General features: G+C 41.5%; 1 protein-coding gene across 1 annotated transcript; it reads right to left on the bottom strand.

Annotated features, from left to right (window-relative positions):
* Positions 1-3,538: 3,538 nt before the first annotated feature.
* pros1 (protein S) lies at positions 3,539-24,817 on the bottom strand. The gene is made up of 14 exons (XM_044031160.1): positions 24,594-24,817; positions 22,582-22,739; positions 21,632-21,656; positions 21,456-21,539; positions 20,379-20,501; positions 20,105-20,230; positions 15,414-15,542; positions 15,042-15,282; positions 7,850-8,036; positions 5,567-5,731; positions 5,287-5,455; positions 4,870-5,006; positions 4,550-4,778; positions 3,539-3,826 (listed from the first exon to the last, which is right to left on the bottom strand). The coding sequence occupies exons 1-14, from the start codon at positions 24,670-24,672 to the stop codon at positions 3,636-3,638; spliced, it is 2,043 nt and encodes a 680-aa protein (XP_043887095.1). The 5' UTR covers positions 24,673-24,817; the 3' UTR covers positions 3,539-3,635.
* Positions 24,818-25,100: the final 283 nt, after the last annotated feature.

Raw genomic sequence — 25,100 nt, 5'->3', positions numbered from 1 at the left:
GGTCCTGCTTTTCATCCTTTACACTGACAAGTAACTGACAAGTCCACACTGCCATCTAGTGAAATATGACCCCGTTCTTTTTTCGGTGTTGGTTTCACCATATGCCAGATCGTCAGGGGTTTGTGGAATTGTGTGACCAATCATATTTACATCTGAACATCGAAAGACATGGTGGTAACACTTTCCATTTAACAGAGGGAACTGGCTGCTGAAACCATCACCAGCAAGTTTGGGAATATAAATGCTGTACCATAGTTTGATTTTGTCACAGATTTACCTCTTTGTCCACCCTGTCCAAACCTGACGCTCAAAATCATTCAACAATGAAGTGCATTACCAACTCTGCATTCATGACCCATCACTGCACTTTGTATAACTTCCCTCACGTGTGAAGGTAACATCAGAGGTGTTACCTTATAAATGAAGTGTCCTACTTGCTTGGGTCAGAAGTTTTCACTCTTACAATGAAGACAGAATCTCCGGTCTCACTACCAGTCACAACCACTTCCATTTGAATGAGTTTTAAATGTATATTTAAGGAAGCCGTAGAGAGCTGCAGCTGCTACAGTAACTGGTAAATTAATTTAAATGTCTGCTTCCGTGCTTTTTGTTTTTTTCTGTCTGTAATATGTGTTTATTGTTTTCTAATGTTATTTACTTTTAACTAATTACATATATAACATTGTTTACTGAATTTGTGTTGACTACGTTTCATATGTTGCTGTACACCCAGAGATTTTTTTCTGCAGTCCAAAGTTCTTCCAAACAGTCCAAGGTTTTTCTTCAAATTTCCGACACCAAGAGGTGCAATGTTGACTTCAGCACAATTCATAGCTCTTAATTATTACTTTTTTAAAAACTATTTATTATACCCTATTAATCAAAGACACATGTGACAAAGACACACACACAGCACATACTGACTGTAAAGAAAATGCATCCAAGAAAAAGGACATGGTAGAGGGACTAATATGAGGGCATATTATAAAAATAATATGACAGACTGGGCAGTGTGGGAGTTTTTTTTTAACTCCAGAAGATGGCAGTGATGCAACATAACTGTCTTCAGAACAGAGACTGCTTAAAGAGCTATGCCTCAGCTTATTGAAAGATCATCGGGCTACAGTATAAGAACTCTCCTTCACATGCTGTCTTTCAAGAGTTTGAGTGGCTCTTCTGGCTTCACTGATCAGGGCTGCAGAAATTGCTTGTTTATTTTTAGTTTTTCTTAACTGTTTTTAAATGAGAGCTCAATGACTTGGCTACAAATAAAGTGTTTTGAATTGAACTGAATTGGATTCATTATATTAGAATAATGAACATTACCATTACTATATAAGAAATCATGTACAAATGTCCAATAGAAGGTCATATTTATAGCGCTTTTCATGTCTTGACCACTCAAAGCTCCTTTACGTTACAGTTTTGCCATTCACCCATTCACTCACACTTTCATAAAGTGCATCTATGTGCCACCCATTCACTCATCTTTCATACCCATTCACACGCTGCCAGCACAGCCATCAGGGGCAGTGTGGGGTTGCCCAAGAACACATCACCATGTAGACTAGCGGAGCCGGGAATCAAAACCCTTAACCTTCAAGTTGAAAGACGACTCACTCTACCACTGAGCTATTTTCACCCACAACGGTGGGATATATTCCTAATTGAAAAACACCTGCTTACAGAAAAAAACTACACTGGAACTCAACAGTATCAAAACAGGAATGTCTCAATAAATTTCTTTTAAACAAACACAAAACAAACACAAATGAACATCTACATTGTTTCATTAACGATGGACTCTTTTACATACAAAGGAAACAAACAAATCCTGTAGATTAGGACAGAAATAGAAGAAAAATGGTTTAAGTAGTGTTGAGAACAGCCATCTGGTGATGACCATGGTGGATTCTGGGAAAAATAAAATTCGGAGAAATGGTGACTTCATAAAAGAAAAAGAAAAGCCCAGAGGGTTTCATCATCATCAGCAACAACCAGCCAGTTGTCTCAAGACATCTGTCTCCTCCTGACCAGAATTAAAGAGAAATTAGAGATACTACCATAATTCAAAGAAAAAGATGGAGATGATGTCAGAGCTTGGTTAACTATGACCATTTGTTTATGATTCTACACAAACATTAATATCTCTTGCTTAACACACGAGAACTCAGTGCTTTGTCAAAAGCCTCTTGGACACAATTTAATTCATTGCAACACACAACTACACTACATTATCAGTCATCCAGTTTGTGAGTAGCAAGTCACAACACACACATAAAAGAGCTGAACAAAATGCCCCCAGACAGGATGCAATACTACTGTACTGATGAAAAGAATAGGAAAATGCTTGAAATAACCCATTTGAGAAAGTCAACAAAAATTACTCCACCTCTATCTCTTACTACCACTTCATTCTCTCTCTGTCTATATGTATATATATATACTGTATATGCATATATATATATACATATATATATATATATATATATATATATATATATATATATATATATATATATACACATATATAGATGTATGAAAGAAAATACACTGCCTGGCCAAAAAAAAAGTCGCCACCTGGATTTAACTAAGCAAAAAGGGAAGGGGTTGCTGCAGTTGGTCAGGTCTAGGTTCAGCAACATTATGTGCCCAAAGAATGAGGTCAGCTGACTACCTGAATATAATGAATGACCAGATTATTCCATCAATGCATTTTTTCTTCACTGATGACATGGGCATATTCCAAGATGACAATGCCAGGATTCATCAGGCTGAAATTTTGGGCAGTGTATATAGTGCCCTCCAAAAGTGTTGGAACAGTGAGGCCAATTCCTTTAATTTTGCCATAGACTGAAAACATTTGGGTTTGACATCAAAAGATGAACATTTCAGGTTTACTTCCAGGTATTTACATCTGGATCTGATACACAACATAGAAGATGTCACCTTTTGTTTGAACCCACCCATTTTTCATGTGAGCAAAAGTATTGGAACATGTGACTGACAGGTGTGTCCTATTACACTGTTGATTCAAACAATGTGACTGACAGGTGTGTCCTATTACATTGTTGATTCAAACAATAAATAGCACTAAATATCTATGCTCAGTTTCAGATTAGGTCTGATAGGTTTTGCATGTGCAGACTGCATTTAGTAGTGGAACCAACATGAACACCAGAGAGCTGTCTATGGGTGAAAAACAAGCAATTGTGAATTTGAGAGACGATAGAAAATCCATCAGAGCCATTGCAAAAGCATTGGCCAGCATAGCCAGTACAACTATTTGGAATGTCCTGAAGAAGAAAGAAACCACTGGTGAAGCTGAAATGTTCATCTTTTGTCTCATATACTTCTTTTGATGTCAAACCCAAATGTTTTCAGTTTAAGGCAAACGTAAAGGAATTGGCTTCACTGTTCCAATTCTATAGGAGGGCACTGTATACAAGATATATATATTATTTATTTTTTATTATTTCTTATTATTATTATTATTATTAGTATTATTAATACTACTACTACTAATAATAATAATAATAATGATAACACAAATAATAATAACAATAATAATAATAACAACAATATATTTTTTTTCAAAAATATCCCAAAAAGTGGCTCATGTAGGATTGCTTCTGTTAATCATAGTCACTTCCTGTGCTGGTGTGATGGAAACTCTCGGGAGCAGAGACAGGAGGACAGGAATGAGACTTAATACTGTTATGTTTGCTAACAGCTTCATCAAAGTCCAGCTGCCTGTCATTGACAGTGATTTCCATGCAGCCATGGTAAAACGCTGTCACAGGCGTGGCAGGTAATGGAACATCGTCTGAAAAAAGAATGACAAAAAATATCCATTTAGAACTGGTATTAACGTTTGACCTGGGGCATCTGATTATGTGCAGATGACGGTAAATTTAGATTTGAACATTCTTAATTCGTCCTGAATGTGTCCTCAGGGGTCCGGTTTCAAAGACTTCATCCAAGAGCTTGAGCCAAAGTACACGGTTCCTAGCTGTATGACTATTAGCGACAGAGTTGCCACCGAGTTATATGTGACGGTCCCTGCACACTTTATAGACGAGGAAAGGGAGCTGAAAGATATAATTCTCAAAAAGACCAAAGCTCAGACAAGCAACACAGCCAAAAACGCTGCCAGATGCATCGGCGACACACTCGGGAGAGTAAAACGTGAGTCTTGAGTCAGTGCTCTCCATCACCACGGACAACGTGGCTAATTATATTAACGCCATTAGGAGGAACCTGCAGGTCGCCAGTGTCCAATGCATGGCCCAGTGGACAGAACAACATATTACATACATGTTAAGTTAAAAGGTATTAAAATTTTGATTAAAAAATTTAATATAATTTGAATATTAAAAATAATAATCAATGAGATCATGACAAATATATCTGCATCTTAGCATTGTAAAAATAGGTGCAGCAGAGCACCTACATTACCATGTACACACATGCAGAATCACATATTCACTTCAGTGACAAACTAATTGTACAACATCTACCTACCTACCTATCTATCTATCTGACTAACCTGGTATCCCACCAATACATGTACTGACGGGGTTCTGCATGGTGGTGTTGAGGTGTGCCAGCGCCTCCTGCAGGACATCGGTTGCAATGTAAGTAACAGTAGAGGAATTGGCCAAGATTTGGATTCCTGTGGAAGTCACATTCAGCTGCAGTGTCAACCGCTCGGGGTAACACAGCATCAGCGAGTCCAGTCTTGCTATGGAGATATCATTCAGGAACACTTGCAGATCCTGGACGAAGGGGCATCAATAAAAGTTTTTTTCGTGTATATGAGTAAAGTCATCCAGGTACATGAGAGAATAAAAGCTTTAAAGAACTTACAGCATCTCCTTCTGCCTTTGTTACCACAGCAACTGACAGGGGAACTGTATTGTTGTAGACCAGGGCAAAAAGGACACCAGTGCTACTGGATGGACGTATAGCCATCCTGACATCCACAGTCCAGTTCTCAGAATCTCCTTATTAAGCAAATACACAATACACATTTTATTTGTAGCCTGTTTTTTATTTTAACAGACTGGAAACACACGGTACTAGCAAACTTCTACAACATGTGTTTTATATCTACACGTGTATTAACATTCATTTACACTAGACATGTCTGCAAAGAGGGAAAATGAGCAGTAACAAAAACACATTGACTTAGAAGCACTATAAATGGACATTCAAAAATGTTTGTAAAAAGTCTTGAATAGTATAATATCAGTCTTATGATTACTAAATTGCAACTGAACTTACTGTAGTCAATGTTGAAGTGTGCCAGTCCTCCCCCAGTAAAGAAAGATCCTCGTTCCACATTGACAAAACAGTGTTTACTCTTCTTCTCTTGGATGATCTCATTCACTCCAGATGCTCCCTGATTCATCAAGTTCCAACCTCTGATGCAGCCATCAAGTCGAGGGTTGATCTGACACACATATGGAAACATAAAGTAAGGAAACTTCAGATATTGAGTACAGTTTTTTCCTCCTGTGGTGACAGACAAAAAATCCACCATGGGTGAAGTGATTTAGCTTACAGGTAAGATGAGGTTGTTAGTGCGGTTGGGCAGTCCAGCAATGTAGACCTTGGTCACCAGTTTTCCATTTACTGAAGTAAAGAGACTCTCAGGGGTGTTGATGCTCATCACAGCTTCTTTGCTGATTTTCACACTGATGCTTCTCTCCAGTTCATCCACAGATATCTGCATGTTTATCATACAATCAAAGCTTTCACAAAATGTGGATAAAATGCCAACACAAAAAAAACTTAAGCAGTTCACCAGCAATTTTCATGTGAACGGCACCTAAACAACTTGTCATTAAGATATGCTGTTTCACTTCAAACCTTGGAACTCAAGAGGCCTCTTGGATGAGAGGTGAAACATCTTTAAGAAATCAACAAACCCAATAGCGACTGATTCAATGACTTTTAAATACCAATAAGAAACGACAATAGTGAAAAGAATTTGTTAGGAAACAAATGATGAGGTGAAACTGAAAATTTGACCAATAAGAACAAACAAAGAAGTGAATGTTTTCCTAAGGTGTCCATTGCTACCCATCCAGACTAAAGCATAGCCCCAGAGTTTTCAATCTGAAAGGGAGACAGACATTTTCGGAGCTCGAAAAATGAGGGAGCAGTGTGGACTGCAGGTGTATCCAAAGCAGAATTTATGCATTTTCAAACAAAAATATAGAGGTGTGGATGTAGCCTGAAAGACCTAAGTCACTGACAAAATACTTATTACTAATTATATACACATAATTCGACTAATATATTTCACTAACAGCAGCTTTATAGTGGACATATTATACTGGCGATCAGCGGTGCTGTTCCTAAATATCCATGTGTCGGTGGTCTGTTCCTGTGACGGTACTCACACACACAGCGACAGTTTAGGCAGCTCGCTTCTCGCCACTCGCCGCTTGCGATCAGTGGTGACACAGAGAGTGCAGCACCGCTGCACAGAGAGTGCAGCACCGCTGATCCAGCGGCGAGCTGCATAAACTCTGCTGTATGTGAGTGTATCAGACTGAGTCTGTGCTCCGGTCATGGAGGACGTACTTAACAAATATGTTTAATTAGGACGTGTCAGAATGGTCAGTTATGAGCTCTATGTTAACAAAGTGTGTGTTTGTACGTCGGTGAAATACATCCCCAGACTAAATACGGCGACCGCTGGCCGCAGTCTGATGCGAAGTGGTGCGAACACACGAACACACGTTTGCTGACTCTGTAAAACACTGTGCTCCACTGTGCAGCCACCAACAGCACACTTGTCCCTCCGTGTTGACATAATACCACTCTTCCTCCCTCGCCTGCACTCTCGCAGGGACAAGGTGGAGCTAAGGTTGAGCTCTCGAAGTAAACTTACTGGTGGGGCGGTAACATTCGCGGTGAAATGCACATGCTGCCATCATAAGCGCAGGGAATTCAACATTGAGTGTTTTATCACCTATACTTACACTAAGGGGGACCACGAAAACATGACTGAGTATTCTTTTTCCACACTTTGGCGACTGGTAGGGCCTCCAGAGTCCCAAATATAAGTATTGAAATGGTTAAAAAGTTGATTTTGCATAATATGTCCCCTTTAAAGGTGACATAGAATGCTTGTATCACACATATATGTTAGTTATGGAGGTCTAGTTACATATATGAACTTGTTTTCATGATTAAAAACCTCCTAATCGCTGCAAACGAGCCGATCAAAATATCTCCTCACTGACGCTCTCGTCACCCACGCTGTTTCAGACCAAAACCACACCCCTAGAATGTAGACTGTGTTGTGATTGGCCAGCCAACGAGAGCTTTCCCACTGTCCTGTGATTGGCCAGGTACCTGGAAGTGACGTAATAGATAGGACAGCTCTCAGATACACAGCTCCCCCTCTGGCACGGTGGATGCTCTGCATCTCATCAGCTACAGAAGTAGTTCTTCTTCTTCTGCAGTTGAATGTACGCAACCGGATGTACCCGGACTAGTGCCCGCACCAGGAGGCACTACGGTGGTGAGAGGAGTGGTGAGGATTTTTGATGACGACATCAAATTAAGGAAGTGCCGATCCGCTTCGCAGAGCCCAGGAAAACAATACAACACTATTTTCTCAGCAGTGGCTGAACTGTTTGTTCTGAAACTTTAGGGTTTCATGAACGAGGTAATGACGCAGATACACACACAAACGCAGCGTTAATTGGAGCTTCCGGTCTATGTGGGCTTTAACACAGTTGAGCAGTAGACCACAAAGTTACCACAACATGAATCTACCTAACATCAAAACAAGTACATGACTACATTACTGACAACAGCGTATTCTTACCACATGCCACTGTCCATCGTTTATAATTTTTCCTCCATGGATGACCTTGGATGTATGCTGGTTTTTGATTTGTACCTCAATGTAACCGAGCCTTAGTCCCAACATAAACCAAGAGTCTGGCGAGGACTCAGCATACAGGACAACTCCCTCTGGGTCAAATGTACGGAAGTCAAACTCTGCTGCGAACCTAAAAATGACCAGAGACAATATAAGTTTTCAGTTTACAGAAGTTTGACGATAATTATGTTTAAATGTACTTGTATTGTTCATTTCCTAATAATCATGTACAACACACCAAAATCCATTAAATTATCCAGCTTTTAATGCCTTTGGTTGTCAGGGATTTATTTCTATCAAGAGGCTTTAATGGTATTCAGTTGATGATATCATGTAATTTTGTGTAACGGGTGGTGTATGAACCCAATTACAGTACCAAAAGCACAAAATCAATGATGAGTGCATGGGTTTGTTCTTGAGAATCCTAGACCTCCATGTACTATGAGGGCTGTGAGGGAGGCAAAGACGCTGATGGATCCTCCTCCTTGAAGGAAACTGCCTCCACTTCAGACAGGGAGTCCTCTCCCAGATCTGGTGCAGTGGAAGGACCAACAGCAGGTGTCCTACAACAAGAGCCAAGAATGTTGCTGTGGGGGGGCTGGTTCAGATGCTGCTTGTGAAAGCCTCGAATGATCTGCAGGGCCAAAATGTGTTGAGCAGGGATCTAGGATCCCTCCTCTGGGTGGTAGCCTTCCCAATCGATGAGGTACTGGAAACATCTTCCACGTTCGCAGGAGCAGATGATGTGGTGCACAGCATAAGTGACTCCTCCATCAATGAGGCGAAGAGGAGGCAGGGGAGGAGCAGCAGGTACCAGTGGACTCTCAGGGACTGGCTTGACCCCGGATGCATGGAAGGTCGGGTGCACCCCCCACAGGGCTGATGACCTTCTCGATGGCGAAGGGTCCTAATAACCTGGGACGTAGTTTGCTGGACTCGTGGGTGGAGAGCCAAACCTTCTGGCCCATCTGGTACTCTGGAGCTTGACTGGGTGTGGAACTTGCACTTTTCTGAGAACAGAGTTCTCCAAAAGGCGTTGCAGAACAGTCTGCACATGGTGGATGTCATTGACTAAGGCCTGAAAGACTGCTGGGACACTGATGAGGCTGAAGGGCAGAACAAATATTTATAATGTCCGGTAGGAGTGTTGAAGGTAGAATTCCACTCATCCCCCTCTCTAACGCTGACAAGATGGTATGCATTACGGAGGTCAAGAGTGTTGCGGAGATTTGATTATTAGGTGAGCCAACAAAGGATGTAGTTTCTGGAGTCAGAGTTAGTTGAAAAGCATTATTGGAAGCTCAGATCTGAGGAGAACTCAGACAATGCCAAACATGAACAAGTAGATGTTAACAGTTGGACATCCTCCTTCAGTCTGCCTTTGAGTTAGAATATTTAAAGGGTTTTGGAGAAACGGGGGAGAGGGGAGAGAAGTCAGGACAAGATGCCTGGCACCTTCCTCTGCTGATACATGTAGCTGACCTTGGGGAGGACTGCATAGTTGAGTTATCAGTCCTCTGCCCCAGTCAGGTTAGGCAAAGCAAAAATAGGCACATTCTGTAGACAATTTACTGGTGCCAGTGCTACACTGAGGCCTTTGTGTTTAGAGAGTTGTGGCTGACACCGTCCTGAGTTGTTTAAGTTTTTACTTGGGAATGTAAGCTGCTAATTTTAGAGAAGGCAGAATAATATGTTTTTCTCTTATAAAGAGGATACCGGTTCTTTATGGTGGTGTCATTCAGCCCCTGGTAATAAACGCAGGGACGCAGGGTCTTGTCCTTCTTCCCCACAAAGAAGAATCCTGCCCCAGTAGGAGTAGAGGGTAACCCAGAATCAGAGGAATGTCAGATGATCACAGCCAGACAGTAATGAAGTACATTTACTTGAGTATAGTACTTAAGTACAATTATGAGGGATCTGTACTTTACTCAAGTATCATTTTTGGGAAGTACTCATGACTACATTTGAGAGGCAAATATTGTACTCTTTACTCCGCTACATTTCTATCCATAACCGTGAGTACCCGTTACTTCTTCTGAAAAAAAAAAAAAAAAAAAGGAAAAAAGAAAAATCTCGGAAACCCTCAATTTGTTGTTTCCCTCTCAAAAATGATTGGATTGTGCAGGCGCCACTGATTGGGACAGCCTATCATCATTATCAGTCATATAATGATTTAGATAAGAGATGAAACCATGGACAAAACAATGGATGAACACGCAGCAGGTCCATCCCAGGAATGTGCCAGCCCATGGCCCCACCTCGCCAGACTATTTCAATTTTAAGTTAATGAGTTTTTCGCTTCAAGTGTTTGCCAAAACAGAACTTCATCACCCCTACAAAAATTCATTCTCCACTATCCAAAAGATGAAAATGACTTGATTTTACTTTCAATTCCTTTTAGATTCTCCAAGGTATTAACATTAACATTTTTCATAACTCCATGTAGGACATTTCTGTAAGCACTGTGGCAGTAGTAATGCAATATTTAGAAAATGTACTCTTGTACTCTTGATACTCAAGTACTTTTAAAAACAAGTACTTCAGTACTTTTACTTAAGTAGACATCTGACTGTAGTACTTTTACTTGTACTTGAGTAAAATTTAGCAAGGGGTATCTGTACTTTTTAAGTAATGAAGCTGTGTACTCTGTCCGCCTCTGCAGATGATGGCAAGAGGTGAATCCAGATGTACCAAGTAGGAAGTAGGGTATGTAGATGAACCCTCCCTAAGCTCTCAACCCTGATGTTGGAGTCTGCTCCTGAATTAAAATGGCCAGGGTGTGTGAACCACCAGGGAGGAGGAGCTTGACTTGGAACAGGGGGTACAAGCTTAAGGAAAAAAGATTTTGCTGTCATGTGACTCACCAGGACTTCCTCATTCACTGTTGAGCCTGGTCATTTAACAGGCAGTGGGAGACGAAATGTACAGCTTGGCCACACTACATACAGAGGTTCCCTTCCAACAGTGCTCTCGCTCCTCTGGAGTAAGCTTGGTGCAGCCCAACTGCATGGGCTCCGGCTCTACAGGAACAGGCATAGCAGGTGAAGAGTCAGAATCAGGCAGGAAGCTTGGGTGATGAGCTGTGGCAGGACAATCAATGGCATTGTGTCTCCTTTCTCTTCTCCAGGACCAGATGCGGAGGTCCAGCTCAATGGACTTATTGAGCTCAATAAGTCCATTGAGTGTGCAGGTAGAAGGTAGGGAACCAGATCATCTTTCATATAGTCTGCCAGTCCATCAAGCCCCACCCCAGGCTCAGAGATCATACCAGGCTGTGGCAGAGCTGAAACAGGAGGTTCAGGTGTGGGGGTTGGAGTTCCTGGAGGATAGATCAGCTGTTGTATCTGGGTAGAGAGAGCTGCAATGGCTTGGGATTGGGTCTCAAAAGCTTGTCTGGTGTGGACAGCAGCTTCTGTAGTAGCACACACAGCTTGACTGGCGTGAGCAACAACCTCCTCCACTCACTGCTCGTGTGTATGATCACACTTTCAATCCTCTCAAACTGATTCTGGAGTGATGTTAGCTTTGCTGGGTCCATGTTTAACCAGACTGTAAAGGGTAGTATATGAATCCAATTGCAGTACCAAAAGCACATAATTGATGATGAGTTCACGGGTTTGTTCAGGGAATCATGAGCCAATAAACAATACACAGGCTCAGTGAACAGATCCTCTGCTGTGGTAAAACACACAGGCAAACAAGAACTAGGAGGGTATAGGCATCTATTGAATCACGGGAGGACTTTCCCCCATGCACATCCCAGCTACAAAGACCTGTGGCTGTTTATTTTGTTGGCCAGGTCAAGCTTTCCCTGCACTGAGCCCAATTCACAGGAACTGTGGCATCTAGCAAGTCACAGGAGGACGTTCCCTGTGTACAGCCTAGCTACAAAAAACTGGCTGTCTATTTATTCAGGACAGGTGGACTTTCCCTGCCCCCTGCTAGTGATAGCTAGTGATTGTCCCAGTCTACAAAGGTAGATTTATATGTACCATTTATAGGCCGCAAGTCAATTCTCTTTGTGCCTAGCCCAGTACAGAAACTGCGGCCACAGGTCGATTTTCCCTGTGCATGTTCGGTCTTAGAGAAGCTCTGCATTGCCCTAGGACACAGGATAACGTGGTCTATTTTGAACCCTAGCTCGCCACGTCAGCAGCATAGCTGAATGAAGGTGAGCCCGCCGAAAAACCCTGCCAGCACTGATAAAAATGCCAGTGATAAGACCACTTTCATTTGTGAATGAGAGCTCCCTCATAAACACCATCTTGCGTTGAACATGTGCGTCTACAGCCATTCTATCATGTTTTTTGGCTGAAGATCTGGTGACGGTGCCCATAGCTGAGTCAATGAGACACCCTTATTCAATTGCAGAAGTCAGATCCCTCCTTAAAACAGCGTTGTAAGGAGGCAGTGGTGGTTGAAAGTGACCACACCTATGGTGATAAACCTGTGTATATGTTGGATGATGATGACGCGTCGGTGGGTTCCGCGGCTAGAAACTGCGAGTGAGGACTGGGGCTGGGATGCATCAGATTGTGGTTCCAGTGCATTACAGGCCGTGTGTTAACTTTAGCACATGAGCATCTGTGGTCTGGCCATCTGGACATAACAAAAACATATGATCGCATCCTGAAACACTTATTCAGGCCAGGGTTAAAGGCGGATGTAGCACGTTTCTGCAGGACTTGCCACACCTGCCAGTTGACTGGTAAACCTAACCAGAAAGTTCCTCCAGCCCCTCCATCCTGTTACAGCTGTTGGTGCACCTTTTGAGCATGTCATAGCGGATTGTATTGGTCTGTTGCCAAAAGCTAAGTCCGGCAATTTCTATTCACAATAATGTGTGTCCACCTGTTTTATTGAGGCCATCCCGCTTAGAAAAATGACTGCACCAGTAGTGAGTAAGGTGCTTATAAAGTTTTTTGTTTGGCTTGCCGCATGTGGTGCAGACAGATCAAGGCACAAACTTCCTCTCAAAAACCTTCAAACAAACGCTGCAGACTTTAGGTGTGTCACACTTGGTAAGCAGTGCTTACCACCCAGAGTCACAGGGTGTGTTGGAGCAGTGGCAGCAAACCCTGAAAGTAATGCTACAGAGATATTGTGTCGAGACAGGTGGGGATTGGGACGAGGGTTTGCCGTTTATGTTTGTGGTTTGTGACGCAAAACAGGAGTCCCTCGGTTTCAGCAACTCTGAGCTAGTGTTTGGCCACAATGTGTGGGGGCCCCTGAAGGTGCTGCAGGAGAAGTTCGCAGCCAGTTCTTCTCCTAAGACTCTGAGTTCCTGCGTGAGGCTGATTCCCGTCTGTCCTACCTCCCAGATGAACAGCAGTGTGATGTAGAGACTTTTTCTTGACTTTCCCACTCTGTTTAATGATGTGCCCTCCTGTACTAATGTTCTTGAGCATGACATTGATGTATTAAGCAGCATGCCTACCACTGTTCCATACAGAAACGTGAGGTAATGAAATCTGAGGTGGAGTATCTGGTGAATAACAATTTGGCCAAACCAAGTTACAGTCCCCGGAGTTCACCGTGTCTGTTAGCCGCTAAGGCTGATAACACACCCTGATTCTGTACTGATTACAGAAGAGGTAATGCGGTCACTGTGGCTGATTCTTTTCCTCTCCCCCGAATGCAAGTCTCTGTAGACAGCATAGCTTGTGTCTGCTTTTGTAACTCCAGACCATGCCATGCAGTACACCTTTGGTTTAAAAAATGCACCTGCCACCTTCTAGCGTTAATTGGAGCTTCCGGTCTATGTCGCCTTTAAGACGTTAAGGCCACAGTAACGTTTTTAGGTAAGCAGGTAGGGCATGGTCAGATTCGTCCTGTGGATGCCAAGATTGCAGCAGTGGCTGATTATCCGGTTCCCACAACCAGACGTGAGCTCCGTGGGTTCCTAGGGATGACCGGTTGTTTTCGATGTTTCTGCAAAATCTTTTTTATAGTTGTCTCCCCTCTCACCTCTCTATGAAGTCCAAACAAATTGTCAGCATGCTTTTGATGCCGCAAAATCCATGTTGTGCAGTGCCCCCGTTTTGGTTGCCCCAAATTTCTCTCTTCCTTTTACATTGGAAATGGTGCTTCTCCAGGATGGTGCAGATGCAGAGTGCCGCACCCTGTGTGTTTCTTTTCAGCAAAGAAACATCAACTAAACTACTCAACTATTGAGAAAGAGGCCATGGGGATGCTACTAGCACTCCAGCACTTTGAGGTGTAAATTGGGTCTAGTGTCCCCCCAGTACACCGACCACAACCCTCTGGTTTTCCTCACAAAGATGCACACCCATAATCAATGGTTGTTACGTTGGTTCCTTCTGTGAGTAGTATTGTGTACCATTTCTGCCATAGTGGGTAATATAGTTTATTGTTTACATACAAACCAAGGATAAATTTGTTTGTGCCTTATGGGGGGTGGGGTGTTACGGCCCTAGTGCTGCCGCGGCTGTTTCCACTCTGTTAATCAGCCGATCCTAGTTAAAGAGTGGAGGAGAGGTGCGGCTGAAAGGAGGGGGACAGTGGACAGTGGACAGAGGCAGTAGACGTCAGTGGTGAAAGCGTGAGGCTGTACTTTTTGTCAGCGACCGTGTCTTTTCAGTGGAAAAGAGGTTTTCTTAGCAAGTGTTTGTTTCTCTTCCTCCCCAAGGTGTGGTGGCATTTTTAGTTTGTTTTTCTTGTTGGATAATTTTCACCTGAGAGTGGTGTTGTTTGGTGGTTATCCATCCTGGTCCGTGGAATTTAGTTTTTGACCAGCGTTCTCAGTTTGGGTTAATCATAGTTTGTTTTTTCTTTAATAATAGAATTATTATTTTATACACACTTATCAATCTCCGTGTCGCTTCCTTTATACCTGTGAAATATTTTCTTTTGTTTTCCTCCCCTCATCCCCTGGTTAACACCTTCGGGAGGTAACACCAATGTAAAGTGCAGTACATCAGATACAGGGAGGTGGCCGCAACGTGTGGGAAGTGCAATATGTAATATAAAAGTGCTCCTGCTAGAAGTTTCTTCATGATTTCTTAAGTCAGAATAGATCAGATAGAGGAGTTACATAGCACTTATTGGCACTCATAGTGTGTGTGTGTGTGTGGGTTAGGGTGTTTACACATGTGCGTGTGGGTACTGTATTTACTTTGTGTTCTCTGGTAGTCGGAAAAGCAGATAGATGACAGGAAGTCCTGAAAACTCCTCCCCCAGATAAAGCATCTCTGAGTGTTTGTGGTCATACAGGTCCACACACACAGGGATTCTTTCACAGTATCGTTTACTTTCCACCAAATGAAGACCCTGGCGACCATCACAGTAGCACGCATAGCTGCCCACTGTGTTTATACACGTGCCATCACACACACTCAACTCGCATTCGTTGACATCTGCAACAACAGGAAAAAATATGTATGTGCATTTGTAAAACAGATGGATTTTCAAACACGGAAAATCTTGATAGTCATGTGACCTATCAGACTCTAGAGGGCCAGACAGGAAAAATGAACTTAATTCTTACCATTGCAGGTTTTGGAGGTGAAGTTATACTTAAATCCGTGGGGGCAGCGACATTCATACATGCCAGGAGTGTTGACACATTTAGCCGGTTCTCGACAGATACTGGGGAACATTAGACATTCATCCTTATCTGCAAAGATACAATGGGTCAAACAGTCATGTGAGATATTGTATAATTATCATTGGCTTCAGAGGTAATATAATAATAAAAAGAGGAGAATGCCTCAAATTCAGCATTTATAATCTACTGCCTTCATCAGATACAGTTTCATGGAATATTTTAGCTACATCAGATGTTTACATGGTTTTAAGCAATACCATCAGGAAAGCATCAGATTGGTCGCCAGTGTCATGCTGCAGCATGACTGGCAGTGCATTTCCATGTTGTTAGAAATAATTGAAATAAATAAATTAATTGAACTAACACACCCACTTGCAATTATGAGTTGAATTACTAGTGCACATCTCCAGGCCGAGATCCGACAAAAGCATGGATCGAAGGCTGACTTTCAAAATATCGCAGCAAGTGACCTGCTCTTTTACAGATGAAACCCGGACCCAGAATTAGGTCGTCTATGAGTGATTTAGTGCCAGGTTCTCACTTCACAACCCAGTCCTTCACAAAGAAAAGAGAAGCTTCTCCGGGATCACTTGCATAAATGCAATAAAGTACAAGTGCACAAACTCACATGATGTACAGGTATGATACAAATAATTGTGTTTTACATTTAAGAATTTAACAGTTTACTCATGAAGAGGAGGACGATATGTAATCTCATCATTTAGCTTCAGAAAGAGGCACCTCAGTTAAATCGTTACAAAGTGGTAAAAGTTCAGGCCCATAATATAAATATTTATATTAATTTATATATTTATTTTGATATATATATTTATAAAATATTCTGGCCCTGTACCTTTTAGAGATGTTTACAGAGTCTTATAATTCAGGTACAGTTCCCCACACCCTAAACCAGGCTTGTATCTCTCTGCTTTTAAAGAAAGAAGAAAAAGACCCATTATCATATGGATCATATCGTCCCATTAGTCTGTTGAGTGTTGACTTAGAAATAGTTATCCAAGTTTCTAGCCAGGCACTTAGAAGTTGTCCTACCTTCAATTATATTTTTGGAACAAACTGGGTTTATTCGTAATAGAAACCCTTATCCAATTGCTTTCCCAGAAGTTCTGACAGCTCTGGACACAGAGAAGGCGTTTGACAAGGTGGAGAGGGATTATCTATTTTTAATTTTGGGTAAAATTGGTTTTGGGAGAGAATTTGTTTCATGGGTTAGGTTACTATATGATTCTCCCCAAGCTATGGTCAGGACAAATGGCACAAATTCTGAATATTTTGGTTTACATCGGTCTACAAGGCAGGGTTGCCCTTTAAGTCTGCTCTTATTTGCAATTGTGATGGAGCCTCGGTCAATTGCCCTGCGGTCTCATCCTATCATCCGGTCATTTGTGGTATAACTATAGTTTAGAGCTGAAGGTGGCGCTGTAGGCAGATGATCTCCTGTGGCTTTTGTCCAAACTGTCACATTCTGTCCCTGCCGCCCTCTCAGTCCTGGACGCATTTAGTAGATTTTCTGGATATAAACTAAATCTTAGCAAAAGTGAAATGCTTACTGTTAATGGAGAGGTAAATGAACATTTACTTCCAAATTTAAGATCACAAATTCTGGTTTTGTGTATCTTGGAGTATATGTTGCCAAAACAATGGTTAATCTGTATATAGAAAATTTTCTCTCTCTTCTCACCAAAATTAAACAGGATTTTAGCGATGGTCCCTACTAAATCTTTCTATAGCTGCCAGAATCAGAATTAAAAGAATCAATCAATTAAAATGAAAATTTTCCCCACGCTTTTTATATTTATTCCAATGTATTCCAACCTTCCTTCCTCTTTCATTTTTCCATTAAGTAGTGTTGTTCTAGATTTTATTTGGAACAAAAAGAAGGCATTAGGAGTCATAGTTTTTACAGAGGCCCAACGCTCTGGGTGTAAACACTAATCTCTACTATTATTGGGCAACAAACATCAGGAATTTGAACTATTGGGTTCATTGTGGAGATACTGAGGTCCCTCCATCATGGTTGATCTTGGAAGCAAATGGTGTTCATCCAGTATCATTGAAAGCCTTACTGTACTCACCCTTGTATTCCTCTATTTCTGGTTATATGAATAATGTGATAGTGGCCTCGAGTGTTAAAATATGGATTAAATTTAGACGTCACTTTGGCCTGTAACCACTTTCTATTGGGGCTCCACTTGCGGGAAATCCTGTTTCCCCCATCTTTGCTGGATAGCACCTTCACTTTTGGCGTATTTCCACCGGCTCGCCTTGCCTCACCTCTTCTCTTTGGTCTACCTCACAAATACCTCCATAAACTCCAACTGGTTCAGAACTCTGCAGCTCGGATCATCACCAGAACCCCCTCCATCCACCACATCACCCCTGTTCTGCAGCAACTCCACTGGCTCCCGGTCAAACTCCGCATCGACTTCAAAATCCTCCTGTTTACGTTCAAGGCCATCCACAACCTTTCCCCTCCTTATCTGTCTGAACTCCTCCACATCGCCACCCCTTCCCGTTCCTTCAGATCTGCCTCCTCTGTCCACCTCTCTGTCCCTCCCGCCCGCCTCGTCACCATGGGGAGCAGGGCTTTCAGCCGCTCTGCCCCCCAACTCTGGAACGCACTCCCACCGGACCTCAGGAACTTGGACTCTCTCACACTCTTCAAATCAAGACTAAAAACTCACCTATCCGAACTGCCTACCCCACTTAACTATCTACATTGTCTTTTCTTATCTGTTTCTTATTTCTTTCTTAGTGTTTTTATTTATTTATGTATTATACGTGTCCTCGAGTGCCCAGAGAGGCGCCTCCAAATAAAATGTCAGACAGTCATCATCTAACTGCTTTATCCTCCACCAGAGGGTCGTGGGGGGTGCTGTGCCAATCTCAGCTACATCGGGCAATAGGTGGGGTACACCCTGGACAGTTCGCCAGTCCATCGCAGGGCCACACACAACTAGAGACAAACAACCATTCACTCTCACACTCACTCCTATGGTCAATTGAGAGTGTCCAATTTACCTAATCCCCACATTGCATGTTTTTGGACTGTGGGAGGAAGCCGGAGAACCCGGAGAGAACCCACGCACACACGGGGAGAACATGCAAACTCCATGCAGAAAGACCCTTGTTCCAACCGGGGCTCGAACCCGGGTCTTCTCGCTGCAAGGCGAGCGTGCTAACCAATATTCCACCGTGTGGCCCCCAAATAAAATGCACTATTATTATTATTATTATTGTTATTATTATTAACTCAGCACAGTTAAAGTAGCGTTTCCACTAGCATAGAACCTGGTAGCAGGTACCAGGTTTCCCAGAAAGCGAGGTTCCAAGTGGACTGAGTTGGTACTATGGCGATGATTGGTCAGAGTGCCGTCACAGGAGGAGGCATCCGACAACAGTGCCGAACCGTAGATCAGTTAAAACTAATCTCCAACAACTACCAGGAGTCTGGTGTTTTTAGGGACAGCACGGCTGATCACGACCGGCGATCTGCATCACAGACCCTGCCGCTGTGTTTCAGTCGAGTGTCAGATGGAGTCTGTGCTCTGGTCATTGAGGAAGTACTGAACAAATATTTTTAATTAACTGATTCTAGTGATTTGATTCAGTTATACTGAGAACAACTGCTTTACAAATCATTAGTCACTTGTTTGTGCGAGTGTGTGTCGCGTGTAAAACGAAGTCACAACAGTTTCACGCAGCCGTGCAGTGATGACTCCGCCCACGTTGAGTAGGTCCTTTTTTGTAGTGGAGATGCACCCTAACCCGTGCCGTGCCGTGCCGAGGCAAGGCGACTTTGTTGTGGGGTGTGTGTTTGATTTATATCTGTAGTGACTATTGTACGGAGAACTATTTTTTCTATTATGTAAAATCCAATAAAAAAAGAAAAGAAAAAATAAAGAGGCACCTGTGTGTCTGTGCACTTTTACACACAGAAAGAGGCAGCTGCGCTAATGAGTAGATGGTCCTTGGGCGGTGGACCCTCTGCCTCCACCGTCTACTGGGTCTCTGTCCCATCAACATCATTGCACTGCACAAGATAAGGACATTCAACCTGTATTTACCTGATGAGGAGTATGAGAGTGCACGTGTGTTTAACAAGCAGAGTTTACGTGCATTGTGAACTCACCTATGCAGGCACATATAATGTACTGTTTAAACACCCAACAAAACCAAGGTTTTCTGCTGCATCAAGATAACAGTGTGCAAACAATGTGCCTGATCCCAATACAGTTGTAGCACGGCTCGGCATGGCACAGCTCGACTCTACGCAGCTTGGTTTGTTTTCCATATTAATAGTACCTCCTCAACGTGGACGGTGTCGTCATACCACGGCTGCAGGAAACTGTCGTGAAGTTGTTTTATACACGACACAAAAACACAGACTAGTGACAAGCACAACATTTTATTTGGGCAGGCATCGCCAGTGAGTATATTGTCCAGTCTGTCACATGTTCAGAGAGTGGGATTGTGGCTTTCACAAGAGCACAGAAGGGCAGAAGCTGACGGTTAAAATACAGACTGCTGTGGCTCAGTTTGCTGTGAATGAAATAAATTAATCTTTGCATTGTTACGGCTGGTCTGCACAAATGAAAAGAATGAAGTCTTACCCACACAGTTGATTTTGTTATTGCTGTAGTAGCCCTCTTCGCACATGCAGTGGAAACTCCCAGGAACATTGTTACATTTTTGATCACATCCTGCTAGAAATTCCGGATCCAAACACTCATCGATGTCTGCCAGGTAAACACAACACATGATAACAGGTTGTCAGCAGTTTGGTAATAAATGAAGTCTCAATTTAAGTACAAAATATTCATACAGGACGTCTTCTTTCAAATAAAACAAACAGTATATAATGCCAAATTATGTGTTAAGACTCACCGTCCTCGCAGCGCAGCCCCTTCCAGCCAGGTTTACACACACATGTGAAGGACGCCTGACCGTCCACACAGCGCTCTGATCCCTCCTTGTAGCATGGAAATGGTGTGCACTGGTTACTAATCTCTGCCATGCAACACACACACACACACACACATTAACAGGGTCCTGTTGACATCTGATAATAACAGTGATTTACCAGGAGAAAATTGCCATGTAATCATTATTGATTGTGTTTACCTAGACATCAAGAATCCAATTGAACTTAATCTCTGTTTTCAATTTTGATGTTTGCATTAATTGCTAATACACAGCTCCATTCGTGTTTACGTGTACATGTAAATACAAATACATACAGATTGAGTCACGTCTATGAAATACACATTTTCTAAAGCTAGTTAGATCTGTATCTACATGTAACAGACTTAGAGAGAGACAATACAAAATACTCCATAGACTACATCACCCCTATTGTTTTACACAAAATGGATAGATACTTCTCTCCTCTCTGTATTAAGTGTATACAGCATAATGCTATTTTCTAGTCAGTACCTAATATTGTACTAGTGTACTGTAATACAGTACCTAATTTTGTCTATGTTGCATAGCTGTCTGTATGTTGTGTTGTATGTGTTTTTATTTTCTGTTTAAACTCAACAAAAAAAATGCATGTTTCCCTTAAAATGTTAGCAGCAGTTGAACATAAAATTCTACAGTGTTTACACCTAAGAATCAATTTAGGAGCAGTTCAGCAGAGAACCAAAAACTTGCAGTCTTTAATTTAAATTGAAAGAACACTAAAAGAGTCAAATTTACTCCACTTTCACCAAAACAATTAAATTTAACACTGTTCAAGTGTAGCTGGTCCTTAGTGGAAGTAGTGTGAAATTGACTCAATTACTCTAACACTGCAAAATGTGCCATGTTCATGTCAGCGTCACAAGATACAGTAGTGTAAACATAATTGAATAATCTATATATGGTTGCTTATTCTGAGTATGAGCTTATTTAAGTTAAGGTAATCACATCATGCAGTAATATTGATGTCCATGTAGAGATAAGAGTCCTCTGTAAAGTCACCGTTCACACAGGTGCGGAGGTCTGATGGAATGGCAGAATCTGATTTGTGGTTGTTGATGCCGACACGATGTGAACCCAGACACACTACAGCAGAGACAGGGTTGCATCAGTAAGTGAAAGAAAACCAACAAAATCACAGCATGTTAAACCATAAATCATACATGCTACACACTTACCAACATATCTGGGATAGAAGTATTCCTGGAAAGAACAAAAACAATTTATAAATTTTTACGCATACATTTTACAGAGACTTCCAGTTACTAATACCATCCTAATAGATAATATAATAAAGAAAATATGTATTTTACTGGTAGAACATGAAAAAAAATTGATACTGATATAATTATTTGACAAAAGTGAAATCTGGCTTTCCAAATGTGAAAATGTGTTGATATCCTTAAATTGTCTGTGAGAAGCACATTAGATATTGTTATATTTTGGAAAAATAGAAGATCTAAAGAAGTCAGTTTGGGTTATAGGGACATTTAACCGGCATTTGTTATTATATTTATTAGTAAGTTATTGGAGGATGCTGTTTTGCTGGCATTCGCTGGGCCTTTTTGGTTTTTTATTGTATTCACTATCTGGGGGCCGAGAATGAACCAAACACACTCAGTGTTTTTAATTTGACTCCCTACAGCAAAATAAATGTGTTTTATGGTTCATACATTGATCTTCTTACATGACTTAGGGTGACACAATGTAGGACTTCAACCTTCAAATAATGTGTCCAAGATTAACATTGGCACTATGGAACTTCTGGTTTAAGGTCCACAACATTGTTCTTTATGACATAAGAAGGACATTTAACATTTAAGGACTTTGTCATTTTAAGGGTTTAGGAAACACGAATCAACATTTTTTACAACTTTCATCACAACCTGACATTTTATAGATTAAACAACAAATTGATGATAGTTGTGAAAACAATGGATAGATTCACTGACAAGGACTATAGTCATGAGTTGTAAGCTAGTGACATTGGGTCTCTTCAGGTGGTTTCCAAACAACATGAAGTGATAGTCTCTTTTAACAGTGGACAAAGATGTACTCAACAGTTTTTGGGGCTCTACTGTCAGCTTAGTGAGATCATGAGTGTCTGGTGAGATCACGTATCACTTACTGTTTCTGGGTCATTCTCAAAGATCTCCCTGGCCTCCTCCCTGTTGCACAGCTCCTCGATGCACTCCCGCTCCATGTTGCCCTCCTTGCTCTCCTCAAACATGGAGTTGGCCCTCCTGTGCCTGCTTAGGAACTGGGAGGCTGAGCTGTGGCTCAGGACTGAGGGACGCACAAAAACACACACACACAATTCAATATGACATTAATTACTGGTGTGTGGATCTTAACAAACAGTCACAACTAAAAAATATGTATTACAGTGCAAATAATAATGCATATAAATATGTATAAATATGTATATATGTATATGCACACATATGTATATATAATTTAGGCACAATTTATTTTATTTTTTTTACCATGTCATGTCCGGGGCTCCTTATATGCCAGATAAGCATTCTGTCCACATGGAGACAGCGTTTCAAGGGCATTTTGAAAACGGCAGCCTTGTGTGCAGACAGTGATACTTTAGGAAAACGATGACGTCATATACCCAGTTCTCTCTTGCTGTCATTCTTGTCTTGTGTTTGGAGTTACTACTTGGAGTAACTACTGTCAATGAAAAGTAAGTGTTTAATCCTAAAATAAAGATAGGAGAAAACTAAACATATTTATTAGTGCTGTCAGCAATTTTGGCGATTAATTTAAATAATTTAACGCATGAAAAAAATAAACGCAGGTAACGTTGTTTGTTTACTTCTGGTGGCGACGTGGTCACGTGTGCAGGCAAACCGTGCCATCCTGGTTACAGGTCAGTCTTGTTTTGTCCAACAAGTTACCCAACGGCTTGTTGGACTAAACTAAAGTGTGTCTCCCTCTTTCTCTCTATGTGAGTTTGTTTTCTCTCTTGCCCTCTCTGACTTACGTGCGTTTGTGTGCTCTCTTTCAGTGTCAACTAGTGTTTTCTGTGTGTTGTATTTCTCTGTCTCTCTCTCCCTGTGTGTGCCTCTGTCTGTCTGTCTCTCCCTCTCTGTCCCTGTGTGTATCTCTCCCCCTCCCTCTCTCTTTCACACCCCAGATGAGAACATCATATTTGATCTTTAATCGATCACCCACCACTTGTTTTTTTCTATTGATTCGTGTAGTGCTTTTTTCTTTTGTATTTCTCTGTTTCTCTTTTACTAACATGTTTAAAACATCAAGATGCCTTTTTGTGCCAAATGTGTACTTCACATTAGAGAAACTGTGTTTAAAATCTTTGAATTTAAATATACTTTTTGTGTTCATTCTACATTCATTCCATATGTTATAAGCTTCAGGTTTATTTTCACGATTAATTACAGAAAAATGTGCGATTAATTAGTTGTTGTTGTTTTAAATCGATTGATGGCCCTACTATTTATACTTGAATAACAAAACAGATCAGTGATTGTTCCACGCACAGTCGCCTGTACTGAACATCCACAGCTCGTCTGTGACTCAGTTTGTGTGTGTGTGTGACTCTGCGGCAGAATTGTACTTTCTCGTTAAGTATTTAGGTTTGTGACAGAAAGTCGCTACATTTGTCGCTAGTCGCTTTTTAATTAAATTTTTTTTTAAAAAACAAACAAAAAAAAGTCATAATCGTGGAACAACCAAACATGTCTGCAATGTCCTAAAATGTTTTTGTTGTACTGTTTAAACGGCTCTTTGCTGTTTATCACCCTGTTTGTGAAAGTTTAAACTAAACAAATACATATATACTATACACTGACATCATTTGTGACTGATAGGATACAGCTACATTTTAACAACACAGCATGGTCCTGATGACAACAAAGTTTAATTACTCTTCACTGGATTGACCTAAAAAAAAGGGGGGTCATTGCGAAACCGTTATTTCCCAGAAATGAGTCGTGGTTGTTGTAATACTCAGCTCATGTTGGTCCAAGCATTTTTTCTTCACTGCTCTTCAAACTTTTACACTAATCTCAGTGAAAGCTGAACGAGAGGAGAAAAACAACCAGGACACAGCTAAAGCTGAAACAAACTCAGTGGCTTCAAGAATGTAAACCGCAAAATCCAAACACTTACATCGATAAGCATCGACGAACGTCACGAGATATATGAGACAGGCCAAGGATTCCCAGAGTGGCCGTTTCTTCCTCCACATAATCGAACCGTTCTTCCAGCAAGGCCACGGTTTGGCTCTGGCTGAGCTCAGCTCCGTGTGACGACAAAAAAACTTTATTCTTCCAGAAAGTGCTGGCGTGCAGAGGGAGAGTGAGCGAGTGATTGAGTGGTGGAGTCCGCCAGGGGACCAGAGGGGGGAGGGGGGGTGTGAGGGAGTGCAAAAAAAAAACAGAATGTAAACAACTGACGTTTCAAAAGGTCTTCAAAAAAGAATGGAAATATATGTTTTTTCTTGTTTTGTTTTTTTTAAAGTCTTTAAAACTCAAGGGCAACAACAACAAAAAATTCCCAAAGTTTAAAAACCTGTGTTTTCAAAACGTATTTAGAAACAGAATGGGCATGATGCAGAAGTTTCCAAAAAGTTTCAAAAATATTATGGAAAGAACACACAATGGAAAAGAAAAAGTT

This window comes from Solea senegalensis, linkage group LG7 (assembly GCF_019176455.1).
Source record: "Solea senegalensis isolate Sse05_10M linkage group LG7, IFAPA_SoseM_1, whole genome shotgun sequence".
NCBI lineage: Eukaryota > Metazoa > Chordata > Actinopteri > Pleuronectiformes > Soleidae > Solea > Solea senegalensis.
This window is presented reverse-complemented; position numbering and strand designations above follow the sequence as displayed.

What these genes read in the sequence shown, in the direction of transcription:
- pros1 (XM_044031160.1), bottom strand. Translation starts at nt 24,672, where the DNA reads ATGTGGAGGAAGAAACGGCCACTCTGGGAATCCTTGGCCTGTCTCATA. An exon ending in ACACTTCAACATTGACTACA is followed by an intron (nt 5,007 to 5,286) that starts GTAAGTTCAGTT and finishes TTGCTTAATAAG; the next exon opens with GAGATTCTGAGAACTGGACT. An exon ending in CAAAGGCAGAAGGAGATGCT is followed by an intron (nt 4,779 to 4,869) that starts GTAAGTTCTTTA and finishes CCCTTCGTCCAG; the next exon opens with GATCTGCAAGTGTTCCTGAA.